General features: G+C 35.7%; 1 protein-coding gene across 2 annotated transcripts in view; it reads left to right on the forward strand.

Moving 5' to 3' along the window:
• Window positions 1–16,590, forward strand: part of ENPP3 (ectonucleotide pyrophosphatase/phosphodiesterase 3) — a 79,219-nt gene that overhangs the window by 49,909 nt on the left and 12,720 nt on the right. For both annotated transcript variants that reach the window (XM_063096683.1, XM_063096684.1), the window contains 6 exons: window positions 1,668–1,734; window positions 3,519–3,606; window positions 5,354–5,532; window positions 7,245–7,296; window positions 8,408–8,562; window positions 14,910–15,045. In XM_063096683.1, coding sequence (XP_062952753.1) covers window positions 1,668–1,734; window positions 3,519–3,606; window positions 5,354–5,532; window positions 7,245–7,296; window positions 8,408–8,562; window positions 14,910–15,045 — 677 coding nt within the window. The remainder of the gene's footprint in view (window positions 1–1,667; window positions 1,735–3,518; window positions 3,607–5,353; window positions 5,533–7,244; window positions 7,297–8,407; window positions 8,563–14,909; window positions 15,046–16,590) is intronic.

Below are 16,590 nucleotides of genomic sequence, written 5' to 3' on the forward strand. Positions count from 1 at the left end.
AGATTTCATATAGACTTGGAAGTTGAGCTAACTTATGCCAGATAAGATCAACTCATCTTCTCCAAATTCCAGCTACATTTTTCCGTATGTAATTTCCAGAGACAAATTAATGGTTGAAAGGCATGAACGTGAGCAGTTCGAGGGGCTAATTTCTAAGGTTTTCAGTCGGAAAACAATAGAAATAGAGTTTTTTCAAACTATTTTTATTTTTTGTTTCTGAATGAAATTTTGCAATATTTACATAGCTTCTTGAAATGAACTGGGTTAAGAGATGGAAATATAAAAAAAAAATAGATTCTTCTGAAAATTGGAAGATAAATGTAGGGCCAATTATAGAAAATTTTATGAAAGACTTGGTTCAAAAGACTGTTTTCTTTTTTTTATTGATGAACACCCTGGCTTTGCACACAGAATTTAGAACTTAATTATCTCTAACCAAATAATTCCAGTAATCTTGGGAAATCAAATATCTATGTAATAACAACAAAAATATGTTTTAAAACAAGTTTTATACTATGCCAACAGTTTTATGGAATTAACTCAGATAAGAACACTCAGGGTAATCGAATTTAAAGCCTTTATAAAGTAGGACTCTTGTTTTCCCATTTCAGATACTTCCAGAGTTGAGGGTGACCTGGTCACAGTTGTGATTTATTTTCTATTTAAACTGAGTGAGAGGAGTGAGAGTCAGTTATGAATTTTTAAAATGATGATTTTTTTCTAAGACACTAAATTACTGTTCTGTTCTCAGTTGTGCCTTCAATGTAAAAACAAACAGAAACCATATGTGTGTATGTGTGTGTGTGTGTGTGTTTGCCCCGAGGGTGGGAGGTGGAGGATGGGGAAGTGAGACATTTAAAGGCCAGCCTTTGGAAATAGGAACCTTTTGTTCCCTTCAGAGACCAAATTTGAACCAGTATAACATTGCTGCTTTAAAAAAATCTAGGTTCATTTATTGCTAATTTTTCCCCAAGTTTGAAAACCAACTAAGTATATTGGTAACTCTCCTCAATTCAGTGATTAAAATGTAAAAAGGTGGGCAAAAGAAAAATTATTTAAATTTGAAAAGTTATTCAAGTACTAGAGCAATTGCCTATGGAAGAAAATCCCAAAAGTTTAAAATAAACTGAATTTACAGAATATATTAGCTTCTCTTTATCAAGTGTTACAATTAACCTGCCTCAAGTATTCTTTATTCAAGCTTTTACATTATTTTTCTAGACTTCTCCACTGTAAAATAGGAACCAATATTTTCCAAGTTTCAAATATTTATTCCTAAAGCACTGAAATGCTTAAAGTAACATATTAATCATGTTATTCTTAATCATGCAGTCATTCATGCGTGAAGGAATAGGTGAGCTTGGACAAATTCTTTTCTTTTAATCTGTGACTTTGAAGTGTTTATTATCCTTTTGTCAATGTCTAAGAGTCAAAAGACGTTTGAATTCTATTTATAGACCCTGGAATTCTTCCTTCTCTCCTACCATTCTGTTTGTTCCTCTATGGTTATGAATTTGAGCATGAAAATAAATATATTTATGCTGTTGTTGACAGAAAATTGTACTTATATAAAAGCAGAAGCCACATAAAAACCATTCAAGCTCAGTTTACAATAAGGTCTCATATCAATATATTGATCAGTGTGTAATAATATTTTTTCTTCATAGGAATAAGGCAAGTTCATCCTGTGGAGGAGGCAACCATGGTTTTAACAATGAGTTCAAGAGCATGGAGGTAATATACTGCTTTTTTTTTTTAAACAGATATTTATTGAGCTTCTACTTTGAGATAGGCAATGCTCAAGACTCTCGAATATGTATGTAAACAAGCAGATAAAGACCCCTGACCTCATGAAGCTTTCATTCTAAGAGGGGGATAATAAAGAAATATATTATTTGGTATGTTAATCGATAAATGCTATAAATTTTTTTTTTAAAGTAAAGCAACGTAAGGGGAAATGCAGGGGTACTTTCAGGTGCCGTGCGGACAGTATACACGTTAAACAGGGTAGAAAATGTCATTGAGTGACATTTGAGCAGAGGCTTGCAGAAGGTGAAGGGATGAGTCTTTCAAATATTTAGGGAATAAGTGTCCCAGGCAGAAGACACAGCGAGTGTAAAGGTCCCAAGTTGGGAGCGAGCCCGATGTGTTGGGGGGTGAGAGGGCCTTGGCAAGCTATCAAAAGGATGTTGGACTGTGCCTACCACTATTTTGGGGGGAAGGAGCGAGAGGACAGTTGGACATGTTAAGTTTGAAATATTTATTAGAGGTACAAGTAGAGATGTAAAATAGGCAATTAAAGAGAAAATCCATCCTGAAAACAAAAAAAAATGAGTCTCAGCCATAAAAATTATTTAAAAGATATGTGGTCAGATAAGATTCTTGGTGATTGAGTGTCGATAGAGAAGAGAACCAAGTACTGAATGTGGGGTGCTTCTACTTGAAAAGGTTGAGGAGAAAAAGAGTTACTAGCAAAGAGATCTAAAAGGAGAGCCGTCAGGGAGGCAGAAAGAAAACCTGGAGTGTGTGGTGTCCTGAAAGCCCAGGGAAGAAAGTACACAGAGGTCTATGAGTATCAGCAGCTGACATTCCCCTGTACCTGATTGTCTTCTCTAGTTCCATTTGTAACACACACACACACACACACACACACACACACACACACACACACACACACACACACCCCTTTCTAAATTAAAAAAACACATGTTAAGCTCTTTATGAATATACTGCCTCTTAACATTGCCATGGTAAGTTATATCTCCTTATAAATATTTGAAAAATCTCTGGAGACAGAGCTTTCCTATTAATTAGGGTACCATATAATCATTAACTTAACTACTGCAAAAAAAAGTATGCCTCCAATTCTTTGCCTACTATCTTGGAAAAATATATAAACCTCTGTTACCAGAAAAGAATGGCTTATCTATGTTTGATATTTCTCTTCTAATTGTTTACAACCCAAAACAATTAGATCTCATTTAAATAAAATAATTAAGTTAAAATAATTAATTAAATAGATATCAAAATATTTAGGTCTCTTTATCCCAAAAGTAAAAAGGAGAAGTATTTGAGAAATAAGTGGGTTAGGAAGTTGTACAAAAATATAATGCTTAGAAACATCAGCGTTTTTCATCACATGTTAACGTATTTGAGCAATGATATAAAAGTAATATGAAAAGAATTATGAGGTTATATGATTAATTTCTAATATATAGTCCAGGTATTGTAGAATTATGCTGATATCAGTTGTCCACTGTTGCTTATATTCTCCTAGTCTGTTGATATATGAGGCACCGTGGAAGCAGGTAGAGGCAAGAGAAGTGAATCAATTATATTTGATTGGGGTTGGTACAACATCACAGGTGGAAATATGTCATTTTCAAGTCTGAAAATAAATCCTTACACAGGCCTAAGATACAAATAGGAGTGTTGTTACAAGAGAAACTCGTGTCTCTCCCTATATTTGTTTTTGAGTTTTGTCGACATGTGATAATAATATGACTGTTACCACCTAGGCTCTCTTTTTGGCACATGGACCCAGTTTTAAAGAGAAGACTGAAATTGAGCCATTTGAAAATATTGAAGTCTATAACCTATTGTGTGGTAAGTATGTTTAAATTCACCAGCAAAATGTGGATAGCTGCTGGTGAATTTGTAAAATTGATAAATTGTAAAATTTGATAAATTGAATCTCAGAGGCTGGATGCTCTGCATTAAGAAGACAGAAAAGTGGAAAACATGCAGATGAATTACTTATTATTCAGAATTATTCAGCTATAACAGTGAATTCTTTTTGTTTTACTAATAATGAAAAATTTTAGATCTTAGGAGACCAAGCTTTTCTATTAGTTACTACATGATAATTTAATAAAACTTAGATAAATAAAAATAACACTTCTAATTTTTCAAAGAAGGATAAACGCACCTAAAAATAGAAGGATTTTTTTGTAATTACAGAGAAAAGGCTTCTGGCATAAAAAAGATTATAAGAAAGTCCTATTTGGATAGACATTTGTTATTTTCCCTGATGTTAAGAAAAACGCTTAAAGAATTAGGGTTTGGGGGAGGCTAACCTACTTTTCTGCCTACATGCTTACCTCAGACCTTTATATTAACAAATCATTGACCTGGGCAAGACAGTGAGTAAGCTGTAATTTTACCATTAGCTTTAGGAATTTGGACATAAACATACTCACAATTGTTTCTCTTAATCTTGTCCCTGGCCTGTGGTAATTGAATGTGACTTAGAGACCAAAAAGTATCCATTTAAAAATCATATGTTGTACTAACATAAGATATTTATAAGAGAAACTGTGTGCGCGTGTTGGGGAAAGAGGTAGGTGAACTGTCGGTACTTTCTGTCACTTTATCTGTATACCAAAACTGCTATAAAAATAAAGTCTATTACAAAAAAAAGAGGCTTAACTTCAAAAGTCAGTACCACAATTTCTTAATTTGTATTAACTTCCCATTTTAAAATTACAAATAACTCATCTTCCACTCATCGTGCAGAGATACTTTTGCAGACAGACTAGTCTGGTTACTTTTATCATCCACCAACCTGCTTGGAAAGCAACATATAACACACTAATTAGATGATGAAATGGAAATATATAAATATATGAGATAAGACAGAAGTTAGTGTGACCAAAAGAGTGAAAGATAAAATAAATAAATGTGTTATAGCATTAGCAATTTAAATTCTTGGCTTCCGTGGCTGGGCTGTGGTCAGGGCTGCTGGTCTTTTGCAGGGATGATTCGAAGGAACTAGACAGGACTGCAGTCTTGGAGAGATCTCTTAGGTGGTAGTCAGCAGGAGCCACTTAAAAGGCTATGTTTATAAAATGTTTGTATGTTTTGCTTTTGTAGAAAAAAATCACAAAAAGTTCGCTCGTAAGCAAAATTCACTAGTTTAATTTTTTAAAAGAGTATCTGTCCCTAGAGAATTTTTATACAATTAAGTAGATATACTACAAGTCAGACTGTAAATTATTTAACTTCTTTAAACTTGTTTTTATGAAGACTATCTTTTCATGCTAGAAAACTGTGATAAGCTTTAGGAACAAAGTAATCATGTAAGCAGTGAGACTTTTCTCTGGAGGAACAGAAACAGCTCATGAAAGTTTCTGTGGCTCTGCAATGACTATTCCTATTCTTCAGAAAGACTAGATGCTGGAAACTCGGGGGGAAGAAAGTCAGCAAACCGAAGGGAATATGCAGTGCATGACTACATTACAGCAGAATTTATTAAAGGAAATGAAAGAGAAGGTATTTGTTTTTTCCCATATCCCACATAGGAGTTGTGGCCTTCCAATTTAAAGCTACTTTGAACTTAATATTTTACAAACAGATCTTCTACGCATTCAACCAGCACCAAACAACGGCACCCATGGTAGTTTAAACCATCTTCTGAAGGAGCCTTTTTATGAGCCATCCCATCCAGAGGAAGTGTCACAGGTTTCTGATTGTGGCTTTACTGCTCCATTGCCCACAGACACTCTGGACTGTTCCTGCCCTGAGCTAGAAAACGTAAGTAACAACCTCATGCATCCATAAGAATATGAAGGGGCAAGCTAGTCTATAACCTGGGTAGCTGACCACCAGGTCTGTATTCTGGCTCAGAAACTTACTAAGTATATGTATGTATGTATGTGGTTTCTCTGAACCTTATCTGCAAATGAGAGATCATAATGCATACATTTTAAGATTAAGTATGTGAATATGCTTTGTAAACTGGAAAGCACTATTTGGAAAGTAATTGTTAATTCCATTGTGAGCTAACAGTCCTTAACCATTCAAAATAGTAATCTTGGAGCTTTCTTTGATTTCCTTCATAAACCATTCTTCTTACAGTTTAAGAATCAGATGGTCATGCTTGGTTATTTAGAGCAGAAAGAACTAGGAGTGTGTAGGGATTGTAAACTGGTGTTAGACACACCCACTAGGGTAGGTGCTGTGGGGCATTCCTCTGGGTAGCAGCAGAGAATTTCTATCAGGAAACACTTGGAAGCTGGCTAGACAGATAGTCCACACTGGGAAGGTCTTAGTAGGTTAAGCCCTGGGCTGAGTTCAGGAGCAGGGCTTCAGATCCCAGGAGACTCTCAACAAGGAGAGGTTCCAGCACTAGGGGGGGCCCCAAGAGCAAAGAGTCAGAACAGGAGCTCAAAATAAATAAATAAATAATCTGAAATAATTAAAGATAAAATAAATAAATAATATGTTATTACACATTACATTGTATTACAAAATACAAGGACCAAGCTCACCTAGGACAGTCAGAGCACCTGGGCGGGGTTTGGATTTCAGAATGAAATTTGAGCTCAGTTATCAGAAGTCCATCAAGCTAAAACTAATGTCAAGGTACATTTGATGTCAAGTTCAAAATGTGGCTGTAGAGCTAAATATACATCCACTGCCTTGGGTAAGAAATTTTTCTTATAGTCAGGGATTGGTAAAGACTTCACATTCTCTAATCTTCAAAATAACATTATACCACATAAATGAATAACCAACCAAAAGAGGTTTTAAGAGAAAAAAGTCCAGTCAGACTTCTCAGTAGACATCAAATCCTCAGCAATGATTAGGGTAAGGGTGTAGGTTTTCTACCCACTACTCCAGATAATCTCAATGGAAAAACAATTAAAAATATATATATTACAACGTGGATGTTTTATTCCCCATTTTGGAGATAAAGAGTGCTCAGAGAAGTTAGGTAAGTTGTCCAACATCATAGAAGTTTGGTCTATCTGACTGCAACCCCAGGTTCTTCTCTGTGAAGAATGCCCCTTGCCACTCAAAGTGTGGTCCCAGGACCTGCATCTCTTGCAAGTTGGCTAGAAACACAGAATCTCAGGCACTACCCCAGGTTTACTGAATCAGAATCTGCAATATTTTAACAAAACCCTTAAGTGACTTATATGTGTATTAAAGCTTGAGAAGCCCTGGGATGTTGTCATCCCAACTCAGTAGCTGATTCCAGCTGTGGTCAGAATGCTTTGCCCCATTATCAGTGATATCTTCGCAAACTCCCACATCAAAAAATGATGGCCAGGGGGAGTTGTAGGATGTCTATATTTCTGAGTAGTGGCAGAATTGGAATTTAAACTCAAGTTAGTCTGGCTTCTTTGTTCGATAGTAAAACACTTCGTGTGGTTACTGCAGAAATAATCTTGATCACCGTGTAGAACATGTGTTACTACTTTGACTTACTCTCTCCCTTTCCCTCCCTCATTATCTTGCAGGATTCTCTTCTAGAACAAGTGAATCAAATGCTAAATCTCACCCAAAATGAAAGTAAGTCAACAGAAAATATGTAAAGTCTTTGAAGTTTAGACCTAACAAAACACAACACTGACTTTTTGGAATTCCCCAAAATAACCCCCCAGAAGCTTTTGAACGTGAAGATTTTATTGACAATATTCAGGAGGAAAAAAACCCACAACAAATCTAACAGCAGTAGCAAGCATGGGGTAGTAACAGTGGTTCCAGGAGCATAACAAATTTCCTTGAGATAGTTGTGCCTCATCTATAGTCCCTTATTCCCTTTCTGAAACAGACTAAACTGCCTGCATTTGAGTCCTAGCTTTGCTGCTTCCTGGCTGGGTAACCTAGGGCAAATCACTTAACCTCTCTGTGCCTTGGTCTTTTTATCTATAAGGACTGTGCCCAACTCATGTAATTGTAAATGCTAAAAAAAGTGAATACATGGAAAGAGTTTACAATAGTGCCTGGCATGTAGCAATATTATTATTACCTGCTATCTTTTAAGTATTCTTGTATTAAACTCACTATGTCTCAGTTTCATTCATTTATAAGATGCAAATGCCTACTTAATAGAGTTGCTATGAAGATTAGATGTTAATATATGGTGCACTTAGAATAGTGCATGGCGTACAGCAAGAGTTCAATAAATGTGTTAGTTTTTTTGATCATCTTATACCTGGCAGGGTTTTTTTTAACCATCAATCATTGATGGATTTTTAAATTATAGTAGCATACAAGTAAAAATAAATGCTTTAGGACATTGTCTAGTCCTAATATCATACAAGTAAAATAAATGCATTATCTATTTGGGCTGCTGTGACAAAATACCATAGACTGAATGGCTTATAAACCATAGAAATTTATTCCTCATATTTCTGGAGGCTGGGACATACGGGAGGCTTCAGATCCTTCCTTAGCATCTTGTTTGGTCAAGTTACTTATATAAGCCTTAGTTTTGTAATCTATAAAGTGGAATAACAACATCTACGTCATAGGGTTGTTGTAAGAATTAAAAGAGTATGTAAAGTATTTGTTAGAGTACCTTACATATAATAAGCCATAAGAGAGTGACAGTTATTATATGCATAGAGACATCAGCTAATTTCACAAATAGTTTTATTCTGTGTTATTTTAATTTTAGTAACAGCAACAGTGAATGTAAACTTGCCATTTGGGAGACCCAGGGTCATGCAGAAGGACAAGGACCACTGTCTTCTTTACCACAGGGAATATGTCAGTGGATTTGGGAAAGATATGAGAATGCCCATGTGGAGCTCATACACGGTCCCCAAGCCGGTAAGTTTCTGAGTCCATTGATCCACACAGGCTGGAAAAAATTTATAATTCTTTAATATTCAAAGAGTTGAATTTTGTTTTGCAGTAGAGAACCCAAAGGGAGATTACTGGCCTGTAGCATATATGACAGTGTCCCTGGTATTACATAAATATTTTTATAGGTGCTATGTGGGCACAAAAAAGAAATGCATTATATTTTTTCATAGAAAAAATATAAAGCATTTACAGGCCAATTGTCCAATTGGTAAGGCAGGTAGAAAAGAACATTTTGAACAGAAGCAATAGGACCTACAGGCACATTGCTCATTTGGTATTTCCCAAGAATGTGGTGGGTGCACCTAGAAGGTGGTGATAAGATTTTATAAAGGGCTTTGTATTTATTTGATTATTTAACAAGTACTTTACTCTCTGCTATGTGCTGTGGTATGCACAAGGAACACAATGTTAAGATGTACTCCTTCCCTGAAGGATCTAACACCCTAAGTCAGGCTAGACTTACATGTAGAGATGTATGTCACAGATCTCTCCAAACTGAGGTTGAGAATTCACTTGTTTAAATCCTCTTCCTTCTTCACAGTCTGGCATACTCCCTTTGCTAAATGGTACCAAGACATGTGGCTTCCCATCAGGAAGAAAGTGTTAGATCCCAACCTCACACCATACACAAAATTAAATTGCTGGTGGATTTATAGACCTAAATATGAACAAACAATCCATATTTCCCTTTGTGTATGTCTTTATGACCTTGGGATGGGGAAAGATTTCTTAGGATACAAGAATAGCAAAAAAAAAAAAACCCAGAACAAAACAGAAAACTGATTAATTTGACTGCATTAACATTAATATGTGACAAAGACAATGTTATGGGTGGGATGATATATTTGCATTACATATAAGAAACAAGTGATGAGTATCCAGATTAATAATTAGTATCTGGAATAGCTGATAAATTTATGCCAATAAACAAGAGAATGACAAGCATCTTAGTTAATAAATGAACAAAGAATACAAGCCAGGCGATTGAACCTCATTTGCAATCAGAGAGATGTAAATTAAAGTAAACTTAACATCTGCCAAAAATCAGCCCAAAAATTCCTTCAGGGCAGTGGATGGTTATATTTAATATATCTCCAGCAGGATAGAGCTGACCAGTAAATGCTTATTGAATGGAATGCATCAGATGAATTAATCCCAAACATTATTTTAAATGACTTTTAAAGACAAAGCCATACTGCCAACCAGAAGGGTAAATAAATCATCAGGAAGCTATTTTTGTAGAAAAAAATCTTAGTATTTTAGATCCAGAGACTGATGACAGTATTTAGCTATTACTGTTTATGGAAAGGAAGTAATTGGTTGTATCTGGCTTATCTATTCTTCTTGTTCTGTTTCAAGATTTTTGAAAAAAATAAGCATATTTTCCCACTACTAATTAAAGCTTTGTACATTCTGAAAGCCAGATCTGCTGCTGACAACTGTTTAATTTGTTTCCCAGAATGGGCAAAGGTTCTACAGTTACCTGAATGCATATGTATGGTTGGTGGCAACATTACTGCTTACTTAGTTTGCACAATGTTCAGTTGTTGGTGATTTTCTTTAACATACAAGCATACTTCAAAAAGTTCATGGAACAATAGAATGGAAAGATAACATGAGTATTTCCGTGGACTTTTTGAAGGACCCTCAAACTACATTCCTTAAAATGAGTTTCTTTGTTTCTGTTTTTGAAAGGGGCAGCATATTCAAGGTCTGTCTTACCATTCAATTCTCTATTTTGAAAAGTCCAGGTATGTGGAGTTAAAGGGAATGTTTATATTTTTATTACTTTCCCCTGCTGTGTTGCATTCCTGAATTTATATGAGCTTTGTCGGAAACCAAAGGCGGAGAGATTTTAAATGGGCTCAGACTAGGAGTTTAGTACAATTCTTCTTTGTTATTGTTTTAAAACTACTTCTTTGTTACCAAAAGTTCCTGTCCTTTCACTGATCCCACAGAACTACTTGTGTATTTCTCCCTCCATGTAACAGGATGGAATTCTAGCAATTTTCTGCTTTCTAATTCAGAAATTACTCTGTTAGTGTGTTGTGGTTCAAGAAAATTGCATACAAGGATGTTTTGAGATTCGCATAAAAATGTTGTAAATCAGCTCTGTGTTTGAAAAATCAGACTTTAAATAAGCACTTTTTGGAACATGGACCCAATTGGCCAGTGCCTTCAAGTTTTTGGAGGTTTTGTTTTTCTGCGGTTTTGGTGGGTTTTCTAATTTTTGTTGTTGTTATCTCAGAAGAGTTTTGGGGAAGTAGTTGTGATTTGAAATCATGGTCCCACAACAACTGCTGCTTTAAAACCATTAAGGTTGTTCAGGCTTCTGGGCCTGCTCAGTGGGAAGATGTGAACTGGTTTTTCTGCTGCTAGGTGAAAAGTTGAAAATAAGCAAGAATTATGATTATTGTTTAGAATAGATACTTCAGAAATTTCATATGAAATCAAAGCACTTTTTCAGAGGAGAAAAATCTAGCATACTTTGAAAAATACCTCTCTCTCTCTTCATGTATATACATAAAATATATATATATATAAAATATATGTATAATTTCCCATATTATTGAATTTTTAAAAAGGCTTTTTGGTTCTTAAGCTTATCTCTGATATTATAAATTTGATCTAATCATGTTTTGTGAGTCTTCAGAAACTAGGGACATTATTGTATGTAGCAAACTGTTCTTTGAACTTTGAGAAATTGTTTTCCCTGTAGAAAAAAAAAATCACGCAACCAGACAAATCATTTAAAACATATGTAGTTATTGTCCTTACCATAAGTCAATCCAATCTTCAAATAAATAAGTTTTAGCTTTTACATTCAGCCTACAAGGAAGGAGCATCTTAAATAAAAATAAATAAAAATAATTTTTCTTCTGTTTAAGTTCTATTTTGTCCCAATGCCAGACTAAAGGTAAAAGCATCTCACTTTCTTATCTGTGTTCATCATTTACTTCTCTTGAAGGACTTTAAGAGGTAGGGAGTTCAGATTTTTATCTGAGTGTCTGAGTTCTATCTCTTGTTTTCCTGACTTTCTATCCTCTGGCTTGAAAAATTCCAGGGAACCTGAAAAGGTGGCAGGATTGAAGTTGTTTACACGTGCGGGGGTGGTGGTGGTGGTTCACGCTCACCTTCTCTCATGGGACCAGGGCTCAGAAATGACAGGACCATTCATGCCCTCCATCCTTCTCGAGGGCTGCCTATTGCATAATCTTGCCTTTATAAAGGACGCCACATCTTGTCTTTCCATAGAAGGTGCCCTTCTATGTGGGAGTCCAAGTTTGGTACGTTAAGAAATAAATCTCAAGATTTTCAGTTAGCAGAAAACATGTCACTTTTTTTTAGTGCTTCCTGGTTGAAGCTATCCTAGTTCATTTCCTCCAACCCAATGTCTATGCCACTATGAGAAAATAGTAAGCATTTTGCTGAACTAAATTGTTTGAGCACAACAACCTTTACAGTCACGGTTGCATTAAAGATTACAATAAACTTTCTTAACATTTTCATAATTTTAATGGTTGAATACAAGCACTTTAATTTCCTTACATTATGGAAAATGCATCTGTGGCTACATTTATTTATTGTCAAGTAAAACTCACTAATGTGAAAGGTCAGAGTAAATGATAATGACGCGTGTAAGGAAATTACACTCACAATATGCCAGATGTCTGTGGGGCTGATGCTGTCAACTTGTCAATATTCCTGTTCTCACATTTTACAGCATACGTATGTGCTCCTATATACCAAGTGCAGAAACCTGGTCATTCAGAACTGTATGCTGTGATATGTTTTTGAAAGAATGTAAACAAGTGTTTTTAGCTTTCCAGACTCTGCCACCTGTAGGAGACTAAAATAAGTAGTAAGAGCGAATCCAGTGCGTTTAACACAAATATCTTCAGATTTCTTGATTTTCTTCTTGTTTTGGTGGACTGTGTCACTCAGGAATCTCCTAAGGAAGAAAGAAGGGAAGATACATTTTTGATACTTTCTATATTTCAAAATGTTTTTATTTGGTTTATTTGGTCTGTACACTTAATTGGTGGTTTAGCTGGCTTTATAGTTCTAGAAATAATTTTTCTTCAGAATTAATAGGACATTAAACTTTCCGGACTGATCCTCCAATGTGTTTCTATTTTTCCTACTTTCCCCCATCTTTTTGTCCTTAATTCCACTTTTTGTGATATATCTGCAACTTCATCTTCTAGATCTCATTGAGTATTTTATTTCTGCAATCATATTTTTAAATCCCAGGAGCTCTTTCTGTTATCTTTTAAAAAAATTGCTTTCTGGTCTTTCTTTATGGATGCTGTATGTACTGTCATCTCTCTGAGAAGAGAGTTTCCTCCTGCTTTCTGCGTTGTCTCTTTTTCTCCTCTGCCCCCCACCCCCAGCCTCCCACCACGAGTGTTAGTGGTTCTCAGCTGTCAGCTCATATTTTGAGAGCAAGACACTAAAACTACATGGCTGGAGATTTCCAGCTGATAGGCTTCACTATAGGTTGATCAGGAAGAGAACCAGCCATTTTGCTGGGGACTCCCAACTGTATCTAATTTTCTTTTCAAACTGGTTTGTTTTCCAAAGAGAGGACACTTCTAATGTGACCCAGTATACATGATTTGCTGGCTCCATGGGACAGCGAGACTGGGGGAAGTCTTGTCATTCATTATGTAGAGTTTTATTTAATCCCATTTCTTTCAGTATGGTACACCTGCTCTTCACTGTGCCTTGTGTCCTTTAGTCTGGTCATCCCTCTGGTTCAAATGCTCCAGATGGTAAACGTTCTGTTCGGCCTCTTTTAAGGACTTTCAGCCTGTCCTCTTTTCTAGACTTATGCACACTCCCTGTCTTTAGGAAACTACAAGTTCTACCCTTAAGGGGTTCTGCAGTAGGAATCTGCTTCTTTATGCTTTCTCCAACCTTTGGCTCTTAGTGGTCAGTGTTTACTGGTCTACTAGATCAGGTTACTATTTGTTTATCTGCTTTCTAGCTTCTGAACATTTCTTATCACCTCATATGTGTCTTTATTATTACTGTATTTTTAATAGAATTTCAGAAGGGAGCAGAATAAGTATATGTGTCCAATCAAGTTAGAAACGTTTACTCAACTTCTGTATAATGTTTTCCAACTGGAGCATTGCAGTATGGTAGGGGGTCCAGTCTCTGCTTGGCTTTTCCTGAACTTTCCTCATTGTCACTCCCACCTATTCTACATTTCAGTATGACACTCTCCCGCCCATGAATACAGCATACAGTGTACATTGCCTTTTTCTTTGTGAATTGCACTCATACGTTTTAGACACCATTGCTAATTTTCACTTTCAGCACAATGCAGTGAATAAAGGAAGGACATCCTAATGTAAGCTAACTTTTTTTTTTAATGTAAACTATTTCAAGTTTTGTTAAGAACGATATGCATTGTAAGCAGTAGAGTGTATATAAATGAAAATCTCTGAAAAAATTAAATAAATAGCAAAATGTTCACTACCCGTGATTATATGCTAATCAAAATATAATGATCACGTAATACAGTATTACCTTAAATACTTGGGTTAGTCAGCACATTTATAGGATGCCCTTGGTGAATAAATTATTGTACTAGTCTTTAAATAGGGACGCAAAGAAAATTATAAAAAATATATTCCTAGGGTTGGCCAGTTATTTCAGTTGGTTAGAGCATAGTGCTGATAATACCAAGGTCCAGGGTTCGACACTTGTACCTGGACAGCTGCCAAAACAAAACAAACAAACAAATATAGATATATATATATTCCTATATTTAATGATGCATAAAACATAGCTGCAAATTTATTTAAATCCCAAAATAAGTATGTTTGGACAATTACAGCTTCTTTGATTTGATCTTAGGTTGGTTACAAGTTCTTGTCCAGCTGAAGAATAATATACTTAGTTCATATCTGCATTTTAAAAATAAATTGTTGACATTGTATTTTCAGCTTTTATTTGAAAGCACAATATATATCACAACATAAAAGTTAGATCCAGAAAAAGATTTTGGTTTTTAGCAATAGCTCCCATTATTCGTTTGCTCTCAATTCAGGTTTTACTCTGCAAATATTTCTTTCCAAGTTGTATTTAATTTGCCTTCCTGATGTCCCTAACCAGAAGGGAACCACAGAAGAAAACATTGCTAAAGACATCCATTTCCATTGCTTGCGTAGACCTGATTCACTAAGAAAATAAAAAAAGGTTAAATGAAAAACACACCAGGGAAGTTACAAACCATATAGGGCAATGGGTGAGCCACAACTGTGGGCGTAATTTTTCTTTTCTTTTCTTTCTTCCAACAGGGAGACACAACGCCTCTTCCTCCCACTGTCCCAGACTGTCTGCGGGCTGATGTCAGGGTTGCTCCTTCTGAGAGCCAAAAGTGTTCCTTCTATTTAGCAGACAAGAATATCACCCACGGCTTCCTCTACCCTCCCGGTTAGTAGAGCTCTTTTTTAGAGCAGTAGCTTAGAAAGCCCTCATCAGCTGGATGTGGGCATGTGCCTTAAACACATACTCCCCACCAAAACTACCTGCTTGGGCTAGACTAGTTGCCTAAGAGGCATCCAGCAGTTGTGGGCTGGTCAGAAGCCGTGCAGCAGCTATAATAAAGACTAATAAATTTTGCAGTGGGAACCACACACCAGGTCTAATCTGGCCCAGATGTTTAGAGAGTTCGGCAGGTTTAAGTTTAATTTTAAAACTGAAGATTCTTTGGAGAGGGACCCAAGCTTCTAAAAAACAACATCTTTATTTCTGGCTACTGCCCAAACTCAGGTTTGCATGGAGAACACAGCTGTGCCTGTGAAAAGGAATCAGGCTGGGATTCTGGCCTATCATTCACACTGTACATCCAACACTTTTAAACTATGGATTAAGCAGCCAAATGAACTAAGTTTTTTTAAAGAAAGGATCTCTCTTGGGAACATGCAGAAGCCAGAATGATTTTTCTAAAACTTAATTATCTTTCCTGTTCAGGAGGAAATGTCAATTTCATAAGATTTTTGACAAGTTTAGCTTCTGGGAATGAGGTTATTCCTGATATTTGGCTCATTTTTCTTGAAGCCATGGCGAAAGATAGTCAATTTAGAGATTTATAATTTAGAGATTCTGAGATTTATGGTGGGAAAAAAGGTTTAATGAAAGCAAGTAGCATATCAATTTAAAAACTCCTAACAGAATTGGGGTAAATAAACTGTCGTATTTCATTTAAGTGTCTAGATATAATTGGGCAACCAAATTTATGTAAACTCTAGGATAAACCTTAAAATTTGCAACATTTTTTAATAAAGATTTTTAAATTGGCATATGAAATTGTTTCCGTTAAACCATATGATATTGGCTGATATATAAACGTTTGCCTTGACAAGGAAATAAAATTAAAAACTAAATAACTTGTCCCCCAAAATATTGAGGATAAAATGAAACTTTTTTTAGAAATGGAAATTCTATTATAGGTGAATTCTTAATTTTTCTCTGAAACAGAGGTAATGTTATGCTGATTGCCTTTCCAATTTTCAGGGCTTATTTAAAAAGTAAAAAAGACTTAGTGGGGGTCTGAGTACCATGAACAGCATGTGAAATCTTAAGACAAAAAAGCTAGTTTATTTCTTCTTGCCTCTTGCTGCCTACCCATTGGCCTCTCATTTAAGTATTAGTTAAGATACTCAAGTGTACTCTAAATATGAAAGTGTTATAACAGATGCCTCACATAAGTGCAATCATGCAGTATTTGTCTTCCTGTGACTGGCTTATTTCACCTAGCGTAATATCCTCAAGGTTCATCCATGTTGTTGAATATTGCAGAGTCTAAAATAGTCAAATTCACAGGACTGAAGAGTGAAATGGAGTTGCCAGGGGCTGGGAGAAGGGGGGAATGGGAAGTTACTAATCAATGGGCATAAAGTTTCAGTCAAGTAAGATGAAGTGGCTCTAGAGATCTTCTGTATAATATGGTACCTAGAGTGAACAATACGAGGGTAC

The sequence above is a fragment of the Cynocephalus volans genome, chromosome 5 (assembly GCF_027409185.1).
Source record: "Cynocephalus volans isolate mCynVol1 chromosome 5, mCynVol1.pri, whole genome shotgun sequence".
Classification (NCBI taxonomy): Eukaryota; Metazoa; Chordata; class Mammalia; order Dermoptera; family Cynocephalidae; genus Cynocephalus; species Cynocephalus volans.